The following is a 21,866-nucleotide window of genomic DNA, read 5'->3' on the forward strand; positions in this document are numbered from 1 at the left end:
CCGTATGTTTGACACCCCTGCACTAGATGGTTTGCACCAGCCAATCAGCGAAGAGACATATATTCTGTATTGTCAACGATTCCCAAGATCGAGGATTTAAAGCTGGAACAAAGAAAATGTTTGGTGAATTTTATCAAGGAGAAAGACGTTATTGCTCTTCTTCGTACGGGATTTGGGAAAAGCTTAATATTCCAGTTAACGCATTACATACATCACAAACAAATAGCAGCGATTGGTTAAATAAAAAAAGTACCCGCCTACTGTCGAGCAAACGAATCCTAATGCTGTGAGGTCAGACGGTTTCCACAAAGTGAAACCGTCTGATGAATTTAGAACACGTTGTGGCCCACGAGTCAAAAGGTTTGCCCAGCCCTGTTGTATGAGTTATGAACACAACATATTTAGATCACCATGTTACCTTTTATTGCTTTGAAAATGTTATATTCACCCAGAACAGCGTATGAACATGTTTCTATTTTATTTTGAGATTTCATTCTTCTAATAAAATGTATTTCATTGCAATAAAACCAAAACAAAAACATGGTATTGTCTGTTTTTATCATATAACAATATAAAATAGTTAACAAAATGGCATTGTCACTGTGAGTCCAAACCTCTGCCCTGCTCCGGGGGCTGTGGGCGGGGCCTGAGTGACGACACAGTAGAGGGGGCGTGGTCTGTCGGGCGGAGGGGCGGGGCCTGGCGCTCGCTGGCCCGGTGAAGGGGGCCCGGTGGCGGTGGTCACAGTTTGTCGCACATCTTTGACAGACATCTTTGTTTGAGGTCTGCGGACAGAGGGACACACACAGGGGCCATTTGAGGACAGAGGTTACCTGAGCAGGTGAGTGCAAGCCCCGCCCCCCGCCCCCCGTGACAATCTCGCCGGTAAACAACAGTGCATGTGTGTGTTTTGAGTGTGTTTTGTGTGCGTGCGTGAGGGAGGAAGAGGCGGCGCGAGACGTCTCCGGGGCCTTTCTCGCCTTTTCTCTGCACAAAAGGAAACAAAAGCACAATATACAACAGACGACGCTCCTGCTGCTGTGCGCTGGAATGAATCCAAACTATATTTACATAAATCCAATCCAACTCTATTTGCATAGCACTTTTTATAAACAAGAATCCGAATATACCTGATGACTGTTTTGGAAAGAATTACTCCTGTAATTTCAGATTTCGTTGAACGTGAGATGCCACTGGATTGTAAACTCTGCATACTACACATTTTCCCTAACAGCTTGCGTGTTATTTAAATAGAAAGAAGCTTGTCACAAGCCGAACATGTTATTGCACTATATACATGCATACTGGGAAGGATTCTCCGAAAAGGTGAGCATCAAACCTCCGTGTTTGATTTCCCAGTGGGATGCGTCTGTTGTCAAAGTTGATCTTTTCAAGTTTTCTGAACCATATCACTTTTGTTTCTGGTTCTGATATTGTCATATTTTAATTTTGGGATTTGTACATCGTAATTGTGTGGTTGTTGGATCCTAACAACAGAAAACGGGCTTCGGAAGTTTGTGAACTCCATAAGTGGGTCCGGTCAAGTGGTAACGGAGGGAAACAGGGGCAGATTTTTGACATTCAAATGTCTCTTATTCAGAAACTAGAGGGACTATTGAAATAAGTAAAGTATCAGAATGTAGGAAAGAGTTACACTCCAACAGGGTCAAGTTAAACCTGTGATATTCTTTCAAGTTGTTGACAAAAAATTTAAAAACTCATGTCGGTAACGGAGGGAATGAAATATGCAGCACTTTTTGGGCAATAAACACAAACAGTGATAACTCTTGGTTCTCACTTACATATCCTTAACAAACTGGTTTGAATATTTGCTTCATATAGTTTTCTACCATATGGTACAAGATTAGGTGGAAAAACCTCTTTTTGAGTCATGAGATTTTTTATTAAGAAAGGTCATGGTAACGGAGGGAAAAGTCACGGAGGGAAAATTGTTCAAACAAGTAGAAGGTGCAGGATTTTACATCATTTGTCGCTTTTTTCTTCCGAATACTTTAATATTACTTCAAAATGAAAGGAAACAATTTCTATAAAATGTTTTTTCATGCACCTTCATCAACAGTTCAAAGATGGAATAACACAAGATATGATGAAATACATCCATTTATTTACATGATTTGCAGGTCTTTGAAATTTGGGAAATAATTTTTGTTCCATGTTTCATACATGGTCTGTTTAAAACGTATGTAACTTTAGAACCAAAAATGGTACAGAAAAAAGGTCAACAGTTTCATAAACTAGAGTACATATGTATCTGTTCAATACATTTTTATATCAGATGCATTAACTTGAATTTTTGGCCTTGTTGTTTACTTCTGCTTGATCAGGCCCAAATGCAAAAGGGAATCAGATGTGTGTGACTGCAAACCTCCGTTCAAACTGTTTCAAACTGAGTGAACTGTGAGTTTTAGGGTGGCGGGAGGGTCGTAATGTATGTATTTTTTTTTTTCTTTTTGTCTAATGTGTTAATGTGCTTTAATGTTTTGCATGTTTCAATATGTAAACTCTTATTAAATACATTTGTGACAAAAGCAAGACAGTTTCCAAAGCGCTTCATATAACAGTGTAAACATTGAACTCTAAAAAGTCAGCAGAATTATGTCCTAAACAAAAGATACTAATAGATTCAAAAGATAAAATAATAATAACAAAATCAATAAATAAAAGGCAGTACGAAAAAAATTAAACAGATTAAAACAATAAATAAAAAAAAAATAAAATAAATAAATAAAAGACACGGAGGACCTCAAAACTCACGCTGTGTTAAAAGCCACAGAATAAAAGTGGGTCTTAAGATGAGACTTAAATTCTCCACTCTGGGCATTGCGTGTGTGTGTGTGTGTGTGTGTGTGTGTGTGTGTGTGTGTGTGTGTGTGTGTGTGTGTGTGTGTGTGTGTGTGTGTGTGTGTGTGTGTGTGTGTGTGTGTGTGTGTGTGTGTGTGTGTGTGTACTCACTCCTGGAGAAGGAGAGTCTGCGCACACGTCTGCACACCTCCACAGTGTGTTTCTGGTACCACAAGTGACTGTCAGAGCAATATCTGCAAAACACATCTACAGTGAGATTTATGATTAAGAGCACAAACATTCTACACTAACATCTCTCTCTCTGCTCCTCTGCTCTGCTCTCTGCTCCTCTGCTCTGCTCTGCTCTCTGCTCCTCTGCTCTGCTCTCTGCTCCTCTGCTCTGCTCTCTGCTCCTCTGCTCCTCTGCTCCTCTGCTCCTCTGCTCTCTGCTCCTCTGCTCTGCTCTCTGCTCCTCTGGCTCTGCTCCTCTGATCTCTCTCTGCTCCTCTGGCTCTGCTCTCTGCTCCTCTGCTCTGCTCTCTGCTCCTCTGGCTCTGCTCCTCTGCTCCTCTGCTCTGCTCCTCTGACTCTCTGCTCCTCTGGCTCTGCTCCTCTGATCTGCTCCTCTGCTCTGCTCTGCTCCTCTGGCTCTGCTCCTCTGCTCTGCTCTGCTCCTCTGCTCTGCTCTGCTCTGCTCTCTGCTCCTCTGCTCTCTGCTCCTCTGCTCCTCTGGCTCTGCTCCTCTGCTCTCTGCTCCTCTGGCTCTGCTCCTCCTCTGCTCTCTCTCTGCTCCTCTGCTCTGCTCTGCTCCTCTGGCTCTGCTCCTCTGACTCTGCTCTCTCTGCTCCTCTGCTCTGCTCCTCTGGCTCTCTCTCTCTGCTCCTCTGACTCTCTGCTCCTCTGGCTCTGCTCCTCTGACTCTCTGCTCCTCTGGCTCTGCTCCTCTGCTCTCTGCTCCTCTGCTCTGCTCTCTGCTCCTCTGGCTCTCTGCTCCTCTGACTCTGCTCCTCTGACTCTCTGCTCCTCTGGCTCTGCTCCTCTGCTCTGCTCCTCTGACTCTCTGCTCCTCTGACTCTCTGCTCCTCTGGCTCTGCTCCTCTGGCTCTGCTCCTCTGACTCTCTGCTCCTCTCTCTGCTCCTCTGACTCTGCTCCTCTGACTCCTCTGCTCTCTGCTCCTCTGCTCTCTGGCTCTGCTCCTCTGCTCTGCTCCTCTGCTCTGCTCCTCTGGCTCTGCTCCTCTGACTCTGACTCTGCTCCTCTGCTCTCTGCTCCTCTGCTCTGCTCTCTGCTCCTCTGCTCTGCTCTCTGCTCCTCTGGCTCTGCTCCTCTGGCTCCTCTGGCTCTGCTCCTCTGACTCTCTGCTCCTCTGCTCTGCTCCTCTGGCTCTGCTCCTCTGACTCTGCTCCTCTGGCTCTCTGCTCCTCTGGCTCTGCTCCTCTGGTCCTCTCTGCTCCTCTGACTCTCTGCTCTGCTCCTCTGACTCTGCTCCTCTGCTCCTCTGGCTCTGCTCCTCTGCTCTGACTCTCTGCTCCTCTGCTCCTCTGACTCTCTGCTCCTCTGGCTCTGCTCCTCTGGCTCTGCTCCTCTGGCTCTGCTCCTCTGCTCTGCTCTGCTCTCCTCTGCTCTCTCTGCTCCTCTGACTCTCTGCTCCTCTGGCTCTGCTCCTCTGACTCTGCTCCTCTGACTCTCTGCTCCTCTGCTCTGCTCTCTGCTCTCTGCTTCTCTGACTCTCTGCTCCTCTGCTCTGCTCCTCTGGCTCTGCTCCTCTGGCTCTGCTCCTCTGACTCTCTGCTCCTCTGACTCTCTGCTCCTCTGGCTCTGCTCTCTGACTCTCTGCTCCTCTGGCTCTGCTCCTCTGGGCTCTCTGCTCCTCTGGCTCTCTCTGCTCCTCTGGCTCTCTGCTCCTCTGACTCTCTGCTCCTCTGACTCTCTGCTCCTCTGCTCCTCTGTCTCTCTTCCTCCGGTTCCTCACCTCTTCTTGGGTCCCTTGGCTCTGAAGGACCTGCACAGACACTGGGAGTAGAACTTGCAGAGCTCAAAGACGCACGGCTGCAGTTTGTGGGCGCTGATCTTCACCGTGGACGCCTCCAGCTCTGGCCGTTTCCAGGGGCAACCTCTCAACACACAGAAGAACCGTCAGAAACACGGAGAGAAATGTTCAGTCAGACTCAAACTACTTCACGGACAAGAGAACATCAGGTTTGTGGAGTTGTTGCGTCCAGTTTTGAGTCACGTTTTTGTATATTTATGGAGAATTGTCGCGCGTAGGCTTGTGGGCGGAGCCTCGTACGGAATTTTCCAGCAAACCACGTTCAGGAGGGCTTGAATGAGGCCCGGGAGAGATCACTAAATTACTCAAACATGCATGACATTTAAAACGTCTGATGAGCGCTGTAACGACCGGACCAGTACTGGACTAAACCAGCACTAAACCAGGACTAAACCAGGACTAAACCAGGACTAAACCAGGACTAAACCAGGACTAAACCAGGACTAAACCAGGACTAAACCAGGTCTAAACCTAAACCAGGACTAAACCAAGACTAAACCAGGACTAAACCAGGACTAAACTCAGGACTAAACCAGGACTAAACCAGGCACTAAACCAGGACTAAACCAGGACTAAACCAGGACTAAACCAGGACTAAACCAGGACTAAACCAGGTCTAAACCCGGACTAAACCAGGACTAAACCAGGACTAAACCAGGACTAAACCAGGGACTAAACCAGGACTAAACCAGGCACTAAACCAGGACTAAACCAGGACTAAACCAGGACTAAACCAGCACTAAACCAGGACTAAACCTCAGGACTAAACCAGGACTAAACCAGGACTAAACCAGGACTAAACCAGGTCTAAAAACTAAACCAGGACTAAACCAGGACTAAACCAGGAACAGGACTAAAACCAGGACTAAACCAGGACTAAACCAGGTCTAAACCAGGACTAAACCCGGACTAAACCAGGACTAAACCAGGACTAAACCAGGACTAAACCAGGACTAAACCAGGACTAAACCAGGACTATAAACCAGGACTAAACCAGGACTAAACCAGGACTAAACCAGAACTAAACCAAGACTAAACCAGGATTTAATCGAGACTAAACCAGGACTAAACCAGGACTAAACCAGGTCTAAACCAGGACTAAACCAGGACTAAAACCAGGACTAAACCAGGACTAAACCAGGACTAAACCCGGACTAAACCAGGATTTAATCAGGACTAAACCAGGTCTAAAACCAGGACTAAAACCAGGACTAAACCAGGATTTAACCAGGATTAAACCAGGACTAAACCAGGACAAAACCAGGATTTAATCAGGACTAAACCAGGTCTAAAACCAGGACTAAACCAGAACTAAAGCCGGACTAAAACCAAGACTAAACCAGGACTAAACCAAGACTAAACCAGGATTTAATCAGGACTAAACCAGGACTAAACCAGGTCTAAAACCAGGACTAAACCTGGACTAAACCAGGATTTAATCAGGACTAAACCAGGTCTAAAACCAAGACTAAACCAGGACTAAACCAAGACTAAACCAGGATTTAATCGAGACTAAACCAGGACTAAACCAGGATTTAATCAGGAGGACTAAACCAGGTCTAAAACCAGGACTAAAACCAGGACTAAACCAGGATTTAATCAGGACTAAACCACGTCTAAAACCAGGACTAAACCAGAACTAAAGCCGGACTAAAACCAAGACTAAACCAGGACAAAACCAGGATTTAATCAGGACTAAACCAGGTCTAAAACCAGGACTAAACCAGAACTAAATCCGGACTAAACCAAGACTAAACCAGGCCTAAACCAAGACTAAACCAGGATTTAATCAGGACTAAACAGGATTTAATCGAGACTAAACCAGGACTAAACCAGGATTTAATCGACCTAAACCAGGACTAAACCAGGTCTAAAACCAGGACTAAACCAGGATTTAATCGAGACTAAACCAGGACTAAACCAGGATTAATCACTACTAAACCAGGTCTAAAACCAGGACTAACCAGGACTAAAACTAGGATTTAATCAGGACTAAACCAGGTCTAAAACCAAGACTAAACCAGGACTAAACCAAGACTAAACCAGGATTTAATCGAGACTAAACCAGGACTAAACCAGGATTTAATCGAGACTAAACCAGGACTAAACCAGGTCTAAAACCAGGACTAAACCAGGATTTAATCAGGACTAAACCAGGACAAAACCAGGATTTAATCAGGACTAAACCAGGACTAAACCAAGACTAAACCAGGACTAAACCAGGATTTAATCAGGACTAAACCAGGACTAAACCAGGACTAAAACCAGGACTAAACCAAGACTAAACCAGGACTAAACCAGGACTAAACCAGGATTTAATAAACCGAGGACTAAACCAGGACTAAACCAGGATTTAATCAGGACTAAACCAGGACTAAACCTAAACCAGACTAAACCAGGACTAAACCAGGATTTAATCAGACTAAACCAGGACTAAACCAGGATTTAATCAGGACTAAACCAGGACTAAACCAGGACTAAACCAGGACTAAACCAGGACTAAACCAGGACTAAACCAGGATTTAATCCAGACTAAACCAGGACTAAACCAGGATTTAATCAGGACTAAACCAGGACTAAACCAGGACTAAACCAGGATTTAATCAGGACTAAACCAGGACTAAACCAGGATTTAATCAGGACTAAACCAGGACTAAACCAGGATTTAATCAGGACTAAACCAGGACTAAACCAGGATTTAATCAGGACTAAAGCAGGACTAAACCAGGATTTAATCAGGACTAAACCATGCCGCGCCGCTGCAGCCGCCCGGGCCTCGAGATATCGTCGGACATAAAACCGGTCTGTGTAGCTACAAAAATTGAACACCACTACTCTGTACGATCTGTTTTTAAACCATTAAGACGACATAATCTCTCTCTCCTTCCCACTTCCTCTCTTCTGCCCACGTTCACTCTTTCTCTCGCTCCCTCCTTTTCTCCTGCCCACTCTCTATCTATCTTTGTCTCTCCCTCTCTCTCTCACTTTCAGTCCCTGTCCGTCTCTCTCTGTTTCTCCTTCTGTCCCTCTTCCCCTCCCCCTGATTTGTTCCTTTATGTCTCTTCCTATTTGCCTTCCTTCCCTCTTCCTTTCTTGTCCTCCTCCCCGTCTCTGTGACTGTAGTACCGGATCCTGTGACCAAAGAAAGCGTTTGTTTATGACATTTAAACTGATGCAAAAACTGGATTTTGTGCGGATCTACTGTTTTAGAGAACTCCAACTACGCTTGTCCAGTTATAGTCTGATTACTGCAGGCAAACAGTCAGACAGGTTTAGTCTGAGCCTGGTTTTCCTTCACACAAACACACACGATTAGGCCTGTAAACGGAACTGTATGACTCTGACAACGCAGATTATACAGATTATATTCTTTGAAAAACGCCACACTTTCTTTACATATCAGACAAACGGCACAGTCCTTACACTGAACAAAAAAATACCGTATTTTCCGCACTATAGGGCGCACTTAAAAGCCTTTAATTTCATCAAAAAACGAGTGCGTGCCTTATAATCCAGAGCGTCTTATATATGAATTTATTTGTGTGTCTTAGGTTGCGTTCAGACTGCAGCCTGAAGTGACCCAAATCCGATTTTTTGGCTTCTATGTGACCTGTATCCGATCTTTTAATGACAGTCTGAACGGCACAGATCCAAATTTTTCAAATGCGACCCAGGCCACTTGGATATGTGCTCCTGAATCCGATACATATCTGATTTTTTGACATGCGACTTCAGTCTGAACGGCCAAAGCGCATCCATCTGACCTACACGTCATTAACAAGCGACAAACGTCACTGTTCTGCGCTGAAGCAGGCGGAAACCGGAACTGTAAAATCACCAGGTGCTCAATGCTCGCGTCCATGTTTGGACAACTTCCGTAAACACAGAGCACGATCGCTGCGGTTGACGCATGAGGTTGAGGTCATCATGTCTCCAGTGCGCATGCGGGACACTTTCGGGCCGTTTACCGTTCACACTGAAGACACAGACAAGTCGCATTTAATTGGAAATGTGAACGACCTCGCAAAAAACATCGGATTTCACAAAAAAAATCGGAATTGAGCATTAAGCCCTGCAGTCTGAACGTAGCCTTAGTACAACTTTACTAAAATACAAAGCCGCTCCACTTGCAGCATTACGGCTCCCGTCATCAGGAGCATCAGGAGTAAATACATACTGTGATTCCTTTTAATATCAAAATGCACCTGTCAAGAGACACGCCCACAACATCCACTTTAACCTCAAGGCTATAAGTAAAACATGTTATAAGAAAAACATGGGAATAGAGTAGCTGCGAGAGAATTAACATTAACTAGAAAAGCACTCAGAGAGCGCAGACCTCCGCCAAGGACTACCCCCATTTTTTATATAAATTGCGATAAAATCAATCTTCTGGATCAGATCCGGATCAGCCTTTGGAATATGAAAGAGGATCCCATTGTCCATCCCTGAGTCAAATTTTATGGGGTTTGGTCAATAATTAACCGAGATATTGAGAAACAAAATTTTTGGCCCCATTTACCACAATGTTAACTAAAATTTCAAAGTGATCCAGAATCCAGGATTTCTTCCGGATCACCCCCAAAATGAAATAAGTTTTTCCTTTTCACATTTCCAACAAATCGTGAAAATTTAATCAAAATCGGTCCATAACTTTTTGAGTTATGTTGTTGCAAAAACAAAACAAACAAAACAAAACAAACAGCAACAAACAAACAAAACAAACGCCGGCAAAAACATAACCTCCTTGGCGGAGGTAATGAATCAATCATCATTATCTGCCAACGGATCGTGGACGTCTGGACTAAGGATCAGGATCATCTGTGGTCCGAGCTTTCACCAAGACCAGAATCATCACTGAACTGCCAGGTAACAGTAACCACACTGACTCGGATCATGACGAGAGGGATGTGGACGAGCTGGACGCCGTAATCCCCCAACTGTTTGAACAATTATGAGTTATTGTGAATATTCTAGCAATTTAGCGTCTCAGACAGTTTTTTTTTTTATGCGTTACAATTGAACAAAGTTGAGAGTTATTGTGAACGTGTTAAATAAAGTTTGACTGGTTTATCTAACTGTTGTGTTTCGTTTAATGCGCCTTATAGTCCGGTGCGGTTTTTATGTGAAAAAAGTTCGAAAACAGACCATTCAATGTACGCCTTATAATCCAGAGCGCCTATAGTGCAGAAAATACAGTAATCGGTCATCCACTGTTCTTTGAAAACTCTGCACTTTCTGTCAACTTTTCCTACTTTAACACAAGTCATTTTGCCCATTTTGTTCCCAACTACACAACAGAATTTTGCGTGTGCGTTGACTGTCACTGTTTGATCTGGAGCTTGTCAGGTGAGGAAAATTCTGCGGCAAATGTAAATACATCATATAATTATTTAAATATAATTACAAATACTTCATATAAATATAATTTTTTAAGTGAAAAAATCAACAAAATACAAGATGCAGACGTGTTATTATTTGCCAAAAAGTAAAAGTAAGGATTGCCTCATAGGGCCGGTTCAAGTGGTGGGGAACAGAGGGGTGGGGGGCCGGTCCAAGGCGCACGACGGGCCGGAGTTGGCCCATGGGCCTTAGTTTGATGACCCCTGCCTTAAACATACACAACAGGTCACATCCTCCCGCTGAGATCCTCACCAAGACTGAAGACGACCCATTGGGCTTGTGTCTCCTCTGGTTATAATCAAGGCTGTGCAAAAATATTGAAATATCGATATATCGTATCGTATAATGTGATGATACAGTATTGATATCGGAAAATTCTGAATCGATATATCGCCAAGAGCATTTTCTGGTATATTTTATTAAATTATTTTGTTAAAGACATACAGTTTTGATGCTTGTTTAGAGGAAAGAAACTCGTTGATGCGACACATTTGACATTTTCACTGTTTTGATGCTTAAAATGTTTGTGTTTCATATGAACTTTGCACAAGAAGTGGTTTAACAAAATCTTTTAAACTTTATTTTTATTGAACCGTATTGAATCGATTTGAAATATATAGTACTGAACTGAAAGCTCACTGTATCGAGATATGTATCGTATCAGCAACTTCTTAATGATACCCAGCTCTAGTTAAAAACGAATTAATAAAACTTCAGTGTCCAGTCGGAGCTGACGTGACCGCAAACGTCGTGAGAAAAAAGCGTTGCAGGTTGTGGGCTCTTCCTGTGTATCGCTGCACGTCACACTAGAGCAGAGCGTTTTTATTCGTTTGCACGGAAATGACTCAGAAAATAAAAGTAGAGAAAGTAAGTACGCTCCCGTGGGCTTGTACCGGCTGAAAATAAGTGATTGAAGATTTCTCAAACGCGCGTGAATCACTCCAGATACACTTTTCAGGTGAGTAAATGAGAAGGAAACGACTATAACGTGATTAAAAGTCCATTTTGCAGAGCAGGTCCGCTTCAGCCTTATCCACAAGTGCCGCTCTGATTAAAGGCGTTAAAATAATGAACGCCCTTTAACACCGCAGGGCCTCGGCTCCCACAGAGTTACCCTGTCATTACCCCCGCGTGACCTCATCAGGTGACTGTCCTCATTATACACATGCACTCAGCCGTTACGCCGGTCACCTCAAGGAAAACATGGAAAAAAACGATAAAAATGTGACACTTGATAGAGATTTATCACACTCAGAACCTCCAGGATTCACTCACTGAGCTGCAAAGGCGTGTTCTGTTCCTCCCCCTGCGTCCTGATTACATACAAGCGGGTCAGGACTAAACCAGGACTAAACCAGGTCTAAATCAGGACTAAACCAGGACTAAACCAGGTCTAAATCAGATCTAAATCAGGACTAATTAAGAGCGAAAAATGCGATCGGGCACGGCCGAGATTGGCTCTGTGAGGTGAGGAGCTCTGAGCCAGTCCTTTCTCCTGCGTGACGGTCACCCCCCGAGCCCGTCCCGACAGTGAATCCTGATTTAGTCCTGGTTTAGTCCTCCTGGTTTAGTCTTTCCTGTTTAGTCCTGGTTTAGTTTATCCAGTCCTGGTTTAGGTTAGTTTAGTCCTGGTTTAGTCCTGGTTTAGTCCTGGTTTAGTCCTGGTTTAGTCCTGGTTTAGTCCTGCTGGTTTAGTCCTGGTTTAGGTTTAGTCCTGGTTTAGTCCTGGTTTAGTCCTGGTTTAGTCCTGGTTTAGTCCTGGTTTAGTTTCAGTCCTGGAAGTCCAGTCCTGGGTTTAGTCCTGGTTTAGTCCTAGTCCTGGTTTAGTCCTGGTTTAGTCCTGGTTTAGTCCTGTTTAGTCCTGGTTTAGTCCTGGTTTAGTCCTGGTTCAGTCCTGGTTTAAGTTTAGTCCTAGTTTAGTCCTGGTTTAAGTCCTGGTTTAGTCCTAGGTTTAGTCCTGGTTTAGTCCTGGTTTAGTCCTGGTTTAGTCCTGTTTAGTCCTGGTTTAGTCCTGGTTTAGTCCTGGTTTAGTCCTGGTTTAGTCTGGTTTAGTCCTAGGTTTTAGTCCTGAGTTTAGTCCTGGTTCAGTCCTGGTTTAGTCCTGGGTTAGTCCTCTGGTTTAGTCCGGGTTTAATCCTGGTTTAGTCCCTGGGTTAGTCCTGGTTTTTAGTCCTGGTTTACCTCTTCAGTCCTGGAATCTGGTTTAGTCCTAGTCCTGAGTCCTGGTTTAGTCCAGGTTTAGTCCTGATTTAGTCCTGGTTCAATCCGTGGAGTAAAAGCGTTAAAAACTTTGATAGAATCTTGGATTAACGGGCAGGTGTGGTGAGTGTGGGTCTCCAAAAATGGAGCCGTGCAGGACTCTGCGCTGTTGGACTCCTTTACAGAATAAATTAATCTCCGGTTCGTTACATAAAGAAGGAGGAAAATAACAAAAGGACGACAGGATTAATAAGTTTTAAGAAGAATGTAAAAAGTTTTGTAAATGTCCTGTGTGAGAAAAGTGTATAAAGTGTGTGGTGAGGAGTTTAACAGACTTAAAACAGATATAATAATGTAATTAATATAATATATATATATATATATATATTCTGAGTTCTAAATGCATCAAAGAGAATTTTGTTTGTTCCTAAAATAAACATGGTTGGGTTCTGTAACAGTGTCATAAAGGCCCAACGTATCAAATATGATACTTTAAAATAAATATTTCTAATGGTCAAAGTTAGTTTTTTTTTTTTTTTTTTTTTTTTTTTTACATTTTGTTCAAAGGTCCAATAATGAGTCAAATATCAAAAAATCTGATTTTTTTTTTTTTTTTTTATTGGATCATTTGTGGCAAACAAAAACAAAACATAAACCACGACTAAACGGGTCATGACTGGAAGAGTCCGAGCTGAAGGTACCAAATGCATGAACAACCAGTTTACATTCACAACTCCACCCACTGTACATATAAAAGACAAAATATAAATTAAAACAAACAAAACTCAACGCACAATTCATCAACTCCAGAGCTTTGTATTTTCCAAAACACACCAGTTTTTAAAAGATTTCTACAGAGTTGAACTGTTTAAAGTCATTGCGCCGAATATTTTACAAACCAAAATCTCTACCAGAAATTTCTTTCGTCTTCGTTCTTATTTGTTTATTTAATTTTTCCCCCGTTTATGGTCGCACAAACGAATAATAATGTTAACAACAATGACCTTGCGAAACAAACTACAATGAGAATGAAAGAACGTAAGGATTTTTTTGTTTGTTTTTCGTTTATGGTCATAAACGTATAAAAAAAAAACCTGAGTCATAAAAAAATCAGAATTTTCTGTCAATTATTTCATGTGGAAGCGGCTGTAAAACATGACCTTTAATTTAAAACGAAACGACAACATGGATATATGTAAATTCACAAACAAACAGCAGCACTTATTGGTGATGATTATCTGCTGTACAACAACAGAGCAGAGGAAATAAACACTGAGAAATGTGTGTGTGTCTGTGTGTATGTGTGTGTGTGTATGTTCTGTGTGTGTGTGTCCTGAGCTTATAGTTTGTCTGTGTGTGTTAAATCAGTATTTATCATGCACCTGTTATAGACGTGCGGGGGTGTACAGCGCCTCCTGCTGGGCGTCTGCTGTTTGACTTATTTTAATGAATGAATCCTGTCTTCATCTCACCTCCCCCGCTGATCTGTTGCTTCCTGCTTCCACCCCTCCCTCCCTCCCTCCCTCTGTTTCTCCCTTTCTCCAACCCACTCCATCTCCCCCTCTCCATCCCTCCTTCCATCCTTTCATTCACTCCTTTCTGGTTTCCTTTCTCTCCTTCCTTCTATACATCCTTTTTCCACTTCTCCCTCTCCCCCCTTTTTCCTTCCTTCCTTTTCTCTTTTCTCTTTCTTTCCTGCCCTCCTCCCTCTCTCCCTCTCTCCTCTTCTCCTCTTTCTTCTCTTCTTCTTCTTTGTTAATGAGTCAGATCGTATCGGTTTGTTGCTAGGCAGATCTGAGGAGTCATGAGCTGGTGTCTGCTGCCACCCAGTGTCTGAAAAGAGAACTGCAGGACCAAGTCTGTTTTTTTTTTTTTTTTTTTTTTTTTGCAAGTTTCAAGTAAGTCTCAAGTTTTTGACCTCAAGTCCGAGTCAAGTCGCAAGTCTGGTCCCGGTCTCAGTTCTGATCACCTGACCCGTCCCAACACTCCTAGTTCAGTCCTGGTTCAGTCCTGTTTTAGTTCTAGTTCTGTCCTGATTCAGTCCTGTTTTAGTCCTGGTTTATCCCTGGTCTCAGTCCTGGTTTAGTCCTGGTTTAGTCCTGGTTTAGTCCTGGTTTAGTCCTGGTTTAGAACTGTTTTAGTCCAGTTTTAGTCCTGGTTCAGGTCTGGTTCAGTTCTGGTTCAGTCCTGTTTTAGTCCTGGTTTAGACCTGTTTCAGTCCTGTTTTAGTCCTGGTTCAGTCCTGGTTTTAGTCCTGGTTTAGTCCTGTTTTTAGTCCAGTTTTTAGTCCTGGTTTAGTCCTGTTTTAGTCCTGGTTTAGTCCTGGTTTTGTCCTGTTTTGTTTTAGTCCTGGTTTTGTCCTGTTTTAGTCCTGTTTTGTCCTGTTTTAGTCCTGTTTTAGTCCTGTTTAGTCCTGTCTTTTAGTCTTTTGTCCTGTTTTAGTCCTGGTTTTGTCCTGTTTTCTGTTTTAGTCCTGTCCTGTTTTAGTCCTGTTTTAGTCCTGTTTTAGTCCTGGTTTTGTCCTGTTTTAGTCCTTTTTAGTCCTTTTAGTCCTGTTTTAGTCCTGGTTTTGTCCTGTTTTAGTCCTGTTTAGTTTTTAGTCCTGTTTTAGTCCAGTTTTGTCCTGTCTGTTTTAGTCCTGGTTTTGTCTGTTTTAGTCCTGGATCAGTCCTGTTTTAGTCCTGGTTTTGTTCTGTTTTAGTCCTGGTTTAGTCCTGGTTTGTCCTGTTTTAGTCCTGTTTTAGTCCTGGTTTTGTCCTGTTTTTAGTCCTGTTTAGTCCTGGTTTTGTCCTGTTTAGTCCTGTTTTAGTCCTGTTTTAGTCCTGGTTTTGTCCTGTTTTAGTCCTGTTTTGTCCTGTTTTAGTCCTGGTTTAGTCCTGGTTTTGTCCTGTTTTAGTCCTGTTTTAGTCCTGGTTTTGTCCTGTTTTAGTCCTGTTTTAGTCCTGGTTTTGTCCTGTTTTAGTCCTGTTTAGTCCTGGTTTTGTCCTGTTTTAGTCCTGGTTTTGTCCTGTTTTAGTCCTGGTTTAGTCCTGGTTTTGTCCTGTTTTAGTCCTGGTTTTGTCCTGTTTTAGTCCTGGTTTAGTCCTGGTTTTGTCCTGTTTTAGTCCTGGTTTTGTCCTGTTTTAGTCCTGGTTTAGTCCTGGTTTTGTCCTGTTTTAGTCCTGGTTTAGTCCTGGTTCCGGCATCACAGTTTAAGTCACGTAAATGGGAAAAAGCTGTTATTTGTTTTCTCCATTATTCATTTAAACACAAAATCAAAAAGTGAAAAAACTAATCATCATCCTTTTTTTTTTTTTTTTTTTTTCATTTTGGTTTTAGAGACAAATAATGAAGAAAATAGAAACGTAGAAAAGAAAATCTGTGTACTGTCTGTGTGTTCGTGTACCTGGCTGTTCTGTGGTGATGAGCCTTGTGGGAGTTGTAGTTCCTCTGCGGTCTGTTGTAGTCCTTAGATCTGTGGTCATGTGACTTGGGGTGGTGGAAATCGAACTCTGCGTGGTCCAAATCACCTGCACCGGAGCGACGCTGGACTGAGACGTGGAGTTTTTGGTTTGCGTGGGCAGTTTTGTGGACTCGTGGGTCGGAGGTGGGACGGGTTTGGACGGTGTAGTGGACAGCTGGCGGTGGGCAGGAGTACCCGGGTGCTTTGCCGATGTGGTTGCGGCGGGAGGGAGCGGCGGTCGGGTCGCCGGTTGGATCTCTGCCGACGTTGCAGGATGGTCTTCGGACTCTTGAGCCTGAGAGGACGGGGACACTGTGGGACAAAAGACACGGGTGACGGCAAAGACGAGAAATGAGATGGACGATGTGGTTTAGGACACAGGCTGGACTAAGGGACTTGACTGTCGGCTCAGTCAAATGAAGCAGATGTGGGGCAAATTTGGAGCCAACTTCCACATTAGGAAAAGTAATTTATTAATGGATAAAATAGAGAAATAAAAAGTCCAGGATCATGTAAAACAAGTTAATATGAACATTGTAAGACCAAAAATGACAAGGCTCGCTGCAGCAGTTACAGAGCCAGAGGTGACAAGATTTCAATGTAAAGTGAACTGGAGCCAGAGTCGATGGAGCCGGAAGCGCCACCATGATCACAGTCTATGGATTAAACCCAAAACCAAATCTGGACTAGAGCAGGACTAGAGTCCACACAAACCAGAACCAAACCAGGACACGTTTGGTGTGAACTTAGTTTAGTCCAGGTATAGACCTGGTTTGGTCTTGTTTTTGCCCAGGTTTTCCACACAGAGTGCACTTTGCACACACCAGGCCCTTTACACACACCAGCACTCTGCACACACTCCAGGTGTGTGTCAAATGACCTGCCACTATGTGATGTGGACTATGTAAACTGCACTATGTGAAGTGCACTATGTGAAGTGGTCTATGTGAAGTGGTCTATGTGAAGTGCACTATGTGAAGTGGTCAATGTGAAGTGACCATGTGAAGTGCACTATGTGAAGTGGTCTATGTGAAGTGGTCTATGTGAAGTGCACTATGTGAAGTGGTCTATGTGAAGTGGTCAATGTGAAGTGGACCATGTGAAGTGCACTATGTGAAGTGCACTATGTGTGAAGTGCGTGTACTATGTGAAGTGGTCTATATAAAGTGGTCTATGTGAAGTGGTCAATGTGAAGTGGACCATGTGAAGTGCACTATGTGAAGTGGTCTATGTGAAGTGCACTATGTGAAGTGCACTATGTGAAGTGGTCTATGTGAAGTGGTCAATGTGAAGTGGACAATGTGAAGTGCACTATGTGAAGTGGACTATGTGAAGTGGACCATGTGGCGTGTACTATGTGAAGTACACTATATAAAGTGGTCTATGTGAAGTGGTCAATGTGACGTGGACCATGTGAAGTGGACCATGTGAAGTGGAGCATGTGAAGAGTAGCGTGCTGTACTGACCGTGGACAGTGGAGTCGACTTTGAGAAGTGGACCATGTGAAGTGGTCCCTGTGAGGAGCAGTGTGTGAAGTGGACTATGTGAAGTGGTCCCTGTGAGGAGCAGTGTGTGAAGTGGACTATGTGAAGTGGTCCACGTGAGGAGCAGTGTGTGAAGTGGACTATGTGAAGTGGTCCACGTGAGGAGCAGTGTGTGAAGTGGACTATGTGAAGTGGTCCCTGTGAGGAGCAGTGTGTTGTACTGACCGTGGACAGTGGAGTGCACTATGTGAAGTGGACTATGTGAAGTGGTCCCTGTGAGGAGCAGTGTGTTGTACTGACCGTGGACAGTGGAGTGGACTCGGCTCACAGGGGGAGACATGAGGCTGCGGTTGAGGGATCCTGAACTCCAGTCTCCTGCTCACAAACACAAACTGCTCTCTGTTAACTACTGTACTACTACTACTGCTACTACTACTACTACTACTACTACTACTACTACTACTACTACTACTACTACTACTACTAGGATGAGATACAGAGGACATCTCACCGACGGGGACAGGGGGACGGGAGGCCGACAGGTTCCTCACTGCAGCAGAGAGAAGAGGAAGAGGAAGTGAGAGAACATAACTGTGAGGAAAACTGTGTCTTCAGCTGCATGACACTGAACTCCAGCAGGGTACTCAGAAGAAGACAGCAGAGTACCCAGTGGAGGACAGCAGAGTACCCACCCGTGTGCGGCCCCTCCACGATGGTCTGGTTGAACAGGGGGGTGATGGAGTCCAGGGCCCACAGCTCCATGGGCTCTCTGCCTGGAATCACACAACATACTTTAAAATATGAACATCTTCGAGGACACGGACCCCGACCTGATGGACCTGAGCTCTGAATTTTGTGAAGGAACAATTTTATAACATGATAAAAAACTCCAAAAATCTATTTAGCAGAATATCCGCTCTTTAATGTGATGTGAGACTCACCCAGCTGTCCGGCCATCACACAGATGTAGATGCAGTCGGAGTTGTTCCTCTGTGAAACTAAAATCACACTGTGTCACAATATGTGAATATGAAATACAGCAAAGTGTGCAGTGTACATAGTGCAGTGTGAAAAGTGTCCAGTGTGCAGTGTCAAAAGTGTGCAGTTGGCAGTGTCAAAAGTATGCAGAGGGCAGTGTGAAAAGTGTGCAGTGTGCAGTGTCAAAGTGTCCAGTGCGCATAGTGCAGTGTGCAGAGTGCAGAGTACAGTGTGCAGAGTGCAAAGTGTGGTGTGCAGTGTGTAGAGTACAATGTGTAGAGTGCAGTGTGCAGCATCAAAGTGTGTGGAGTGCAGTGTGCAGAGTGCAGTGTGCAGTGTGCAGAGTCCATTGTGCAGTGTGCAGTGTGCAGTGTCAAAGTGTGCAGAGTCCAGAGTGCAGTGTGCAGTGTCAAAGTGTCCAGTGCGCATAGTGCAGTGTGCAGAGTGCAGAGTACAGTGTGCAGAGTGCAAAGTGTGGTGTGCAGTGTGTAGAGTACAATGTGTAGAGTGCAGTGTGTAGCATCAAAGTGTGTGGAGTGCAGTGTGCAGAGTGCAGTGTACAGTGTGCAGTGTGAAAAGTGTGCAGTGTGCAGAGTCCGTTGTGCAGTGTGCAGTGTGCAGAGTACAATGTGTAGAGTGCAGTGTGCAATGTCAAAGTGTGCAGAGTGTAGAGTGTGAAGTGTGGTGTGCAGTGTGCATAGTGCAGTGTAGCAGAGTCTAGAGTCCAGTGTGCAGTGTCAAAAGTGTGTAGAGTGCAATGTGCGGTGTCAAACTGTCCAGTGTGCAGAGTCCATTATCCAGTGTGCAGTGTACAGTGTCCAGTGTGCAATCTGCAGTGTGCAGTGTCAAAAGTGTCCAGTGTGCAGTGTGCAGAGTGCAGTGTGTAGAGTGCAGTGTGCAGAGTACAATGTGCAGTGTCTAGTGTGCAGAGTACAATGTGCAGTGTGCAGTGTGCAGTGTGCGGTGTGCAGTGTGTAGAGTGCAGTGTGCAGTGTGCAGACAGACCTGACAGGATGGAGGAGGACTTGAAGAGTTCGTGGAGATAACTGCTGGAGTTTCCCATCACGTCCAACAGAATGGCCGTGAAATCTGCAGCAGAGGAACACGAGTTTTCTCACTGATAAAAAGTTTTATTTTGTCCGTTTGAAAACAACACACAAACTTTTCACACTATTTCTGAGGAGAATGTGTAAGGTACGTGAGGAGAAACTTTGGAGCACTGCAAAATGAACCAATGAACCTTTAAAAATCAGGTGTGGATATTAGAATTTTTGCCGTAAACACCAGGTGAATAAAGTGTTAAAGTGTCTTGCTCATGGACACAAATCGGGAGGTGTCAGAGCAGCCGTTGTCGTGTGAGTGTTTGTGTGTTTTGAGAGTAAAACGTGCGTGTACCGGTGAGGTCGTTGGTCTCGTTGTTCACACAGTAACAGAAGCGTCTCCTGAACTTGTTGCTCTCTATGGTTTTTATACTGGAAACTGAAACAAACAAACAAACATATTTAAGGACAAAACGTGAACAAGAGTCTTTTTCTTTTAATCTGAGCTCAGTCTGACCATAAAAACCTGACTTAGCTGGAACAGGTGAGCTGATGTGAAGTCCCTTCCTAATACAAATATATATTTTTTTAGTTCATCGCTGTTGCCTTTTTGTGGAAAACCAAACTCCTAAACTGGACCATGAACGCTCCTGAAAATATGCTCTTTAAATCCATTTTGTCTTGAGTTTTATACACTTTTTGGGCAGTGTTTGCTTGTGTGTGCATCAGAGGTGGGACCAAGTCGTTGTTTTGCCAAGTCTCAAATAAGTCCCAAGTCTCTGACCCCAAGTCTGAGTCAAGTCCCAAGTCAAATACAGGGAAGTCCAAGTCGAGTCTCGAGGCACTGACCCATAAGTCAAAGTCGTCTGCTTTGAATTTCAAGTCATTTCAAATCTTTAAACCAAAGTACTTAGATTTTTGCAGTTTATATGACCTTTAAACTAATTGTACTTAAAAGTCATGGTATATTTATATATGATTATTTATATAAGAGCTGCAGAAATGTTATTTTTTTCTTTTTTAAATGTTTTGACAAAATCTTAGTGTGAATTATTATGGCCAGAACAAAAAGAATTCAGATTTAAAAGTTTTAAATGACAGTCATTTGTCATGTCGTCTGCACTGAAATCGAAGGATCATGTTTTTGTAGTTCTTGTTTTACAATATTGTACTGTATATTATTGTAGTACTTTTGAGGATACTACATCACAGTACTTCAGTTTCCATCCAAAGTAACAAACAGAGAAGTGGGAGGGACATGTTCCAGTTTGTTCCTGTAAAATTAAGCGCTGCATTTATCAACTGTAAAGAGAAAAGTATTTTCTAAAAACATATATATTTTTTAGGAGAAGCATCAAGTCTTGTCAAGTCCAAGTCGAGTCCCAAGTCTTAGTCCATTTTATCAAGTCAAGTCTCAAGTCCTAAAAATAGTGACTCAAGTCTGGACTCGAGTCCAAGTCACGACTTGCAATTCCCCACTTCTGGTGTGCCACTTCTGGTGTGCATCGTGTCACCATGGTAACCGCTGAACATTCCACTAGAGAGATGCACACAGAACCCCCCCCCCCCCCCCCCCCCACACACACACACACACACACTGCAAAAAAAAAAAAAAAAAAAAGTTAAGTTGACTTGAATTAAAGTTTTATCATGATTTGAGTAAATTTCACTTGACAAGTAAAATGATCTAAGACTTTTTGTACTTAAAACATGAAAATACATCTTGCTACACTTAAAATAAAGAAAAAAATAAGAAAAACAACAACTTTTTACAATTAAAATAAAAAACTAAATCAAAAGTTGCTTGAATTAAGAGAAACTCACTTATCCCATTGAAAAATGTTCTTAAGTCATTTTAACTTACCTAGATTTTTATTTTTTTTCCCCAGTGCTAAGTATTAATGCATGGAAAAAGTCATATCTAAGCAATTTGATTAAGAACATTATTTTGATTTGAGTAGATTTCACTTGGCAAGTTACATGATTTACCAAAGGGACAAGAGTTTGTACTTATACACTAGAAAAAAAAAAACAATGTCTAGTTAAATTTAAATGACTTAAATTAAGAACATTTTTACTTTATTTGTGTTGATTCAACTTGACAAGTTAAATTATCTACCAGTGGAATAAGTGTGTTTTTCTTAATTCAAGCAATACTACATTTTGTTTCTTACTTTAAGCACAAAAAGTTGTTGTTTTTTTTCTTATTTTAAGTGTAGCAAAATGTATTTTCATATTTTAAGTACAAAAACGTCTTATTCCACTGGTAATTGTAATTGGTAATTGGTAATATTCCACAGCTGAAACTGATAATTTTATTTGTCAAGTGAAATTTACTCAACTCATGGTGAAACTTTTTTAATTCAAGTCATCTTAACTTGACTAGATTTTGTTTTTTCCAGGTTAATAGTAAAACTTACTTTGCTCGAACTAAGAAAAAATATAGTTTCATTGATAGATAATTTCA

At 43.0% G+C, this 21,866-nt stretch overlaps 1 protein-coding gene across 1 annotated transcript in view; it reads right to left on the bottom strand.

Annotated features, from left to right (window-relative positions):
- Positions 1 to 741: 741 nt before the first annotated feature.
- The window catches only part of LOC110174106 (HERV-H LTR-associating protein 1), a 31,829-nt gene continuing 10,704 nt past the window's right edge, over positions 742 to 21,866 (bottom strand). The window contains exons 5-14 of the mRNA XM_055151387.1: positions 19,755 to 19,838; positions 19,365 to 19,448; positions 18,319 to 18,379; positions 18,074 to 18,150; positions 17,893 to 17,931; positions 17,607 to 17,756; positions 15,841 to 16,209; positions 4,776 to 4,917; positions 2,974 to 3,056; positions 742 to 785 (exon numbers count right to left, since the gene is read on the bottom strand). Of these exons, the coding sequence (XP_055007362.1) occupies positions 742 to 785; positions 2,974 to 3,056; positions 4,776 to 4,917; positions 15,841 to 16,209; positions 17,607 to 17,756; positions 17,893 to 17,931; positions 18,074 to 18,150; positions 18,319 to 18,379; positions 19,365 to 19,448; positions 19,755 to 19,838 (1,133 nt within the window). The remainder of the gene's footprint in view (positions 786 to 2,973; positions 3,057 to 4,775; positions 4,918 to 15,840; positions 16,210 to 17,606; positions 17,757 to 17,892; positions 17,932 to 18,073; positions 18,151 to 18,318; positions 18,380 to 19,364; positions 19,449 to 19,754; positions 19,839 to 21,866) is intronic.

Source organism: Boleophthalmus pectinirostris, unplaced genomic scaffold, assembly GCF_026225935.1.
Source record: "Boleophthalmus pectinirostris isolate CB_2022bp ecotype Guang Dong unplaced genomic scaffold, ASM2622593v1 HiC_scaffold_16, whole genome shotgun sequence".
Classification (NCBI taxonomy): Eukaryota; Metazoa; Chordata; class Actinopteri; order Gobiiformes; family Gobiidae; genus Boleophthalmus; species Boleophthalmus pectinirostris.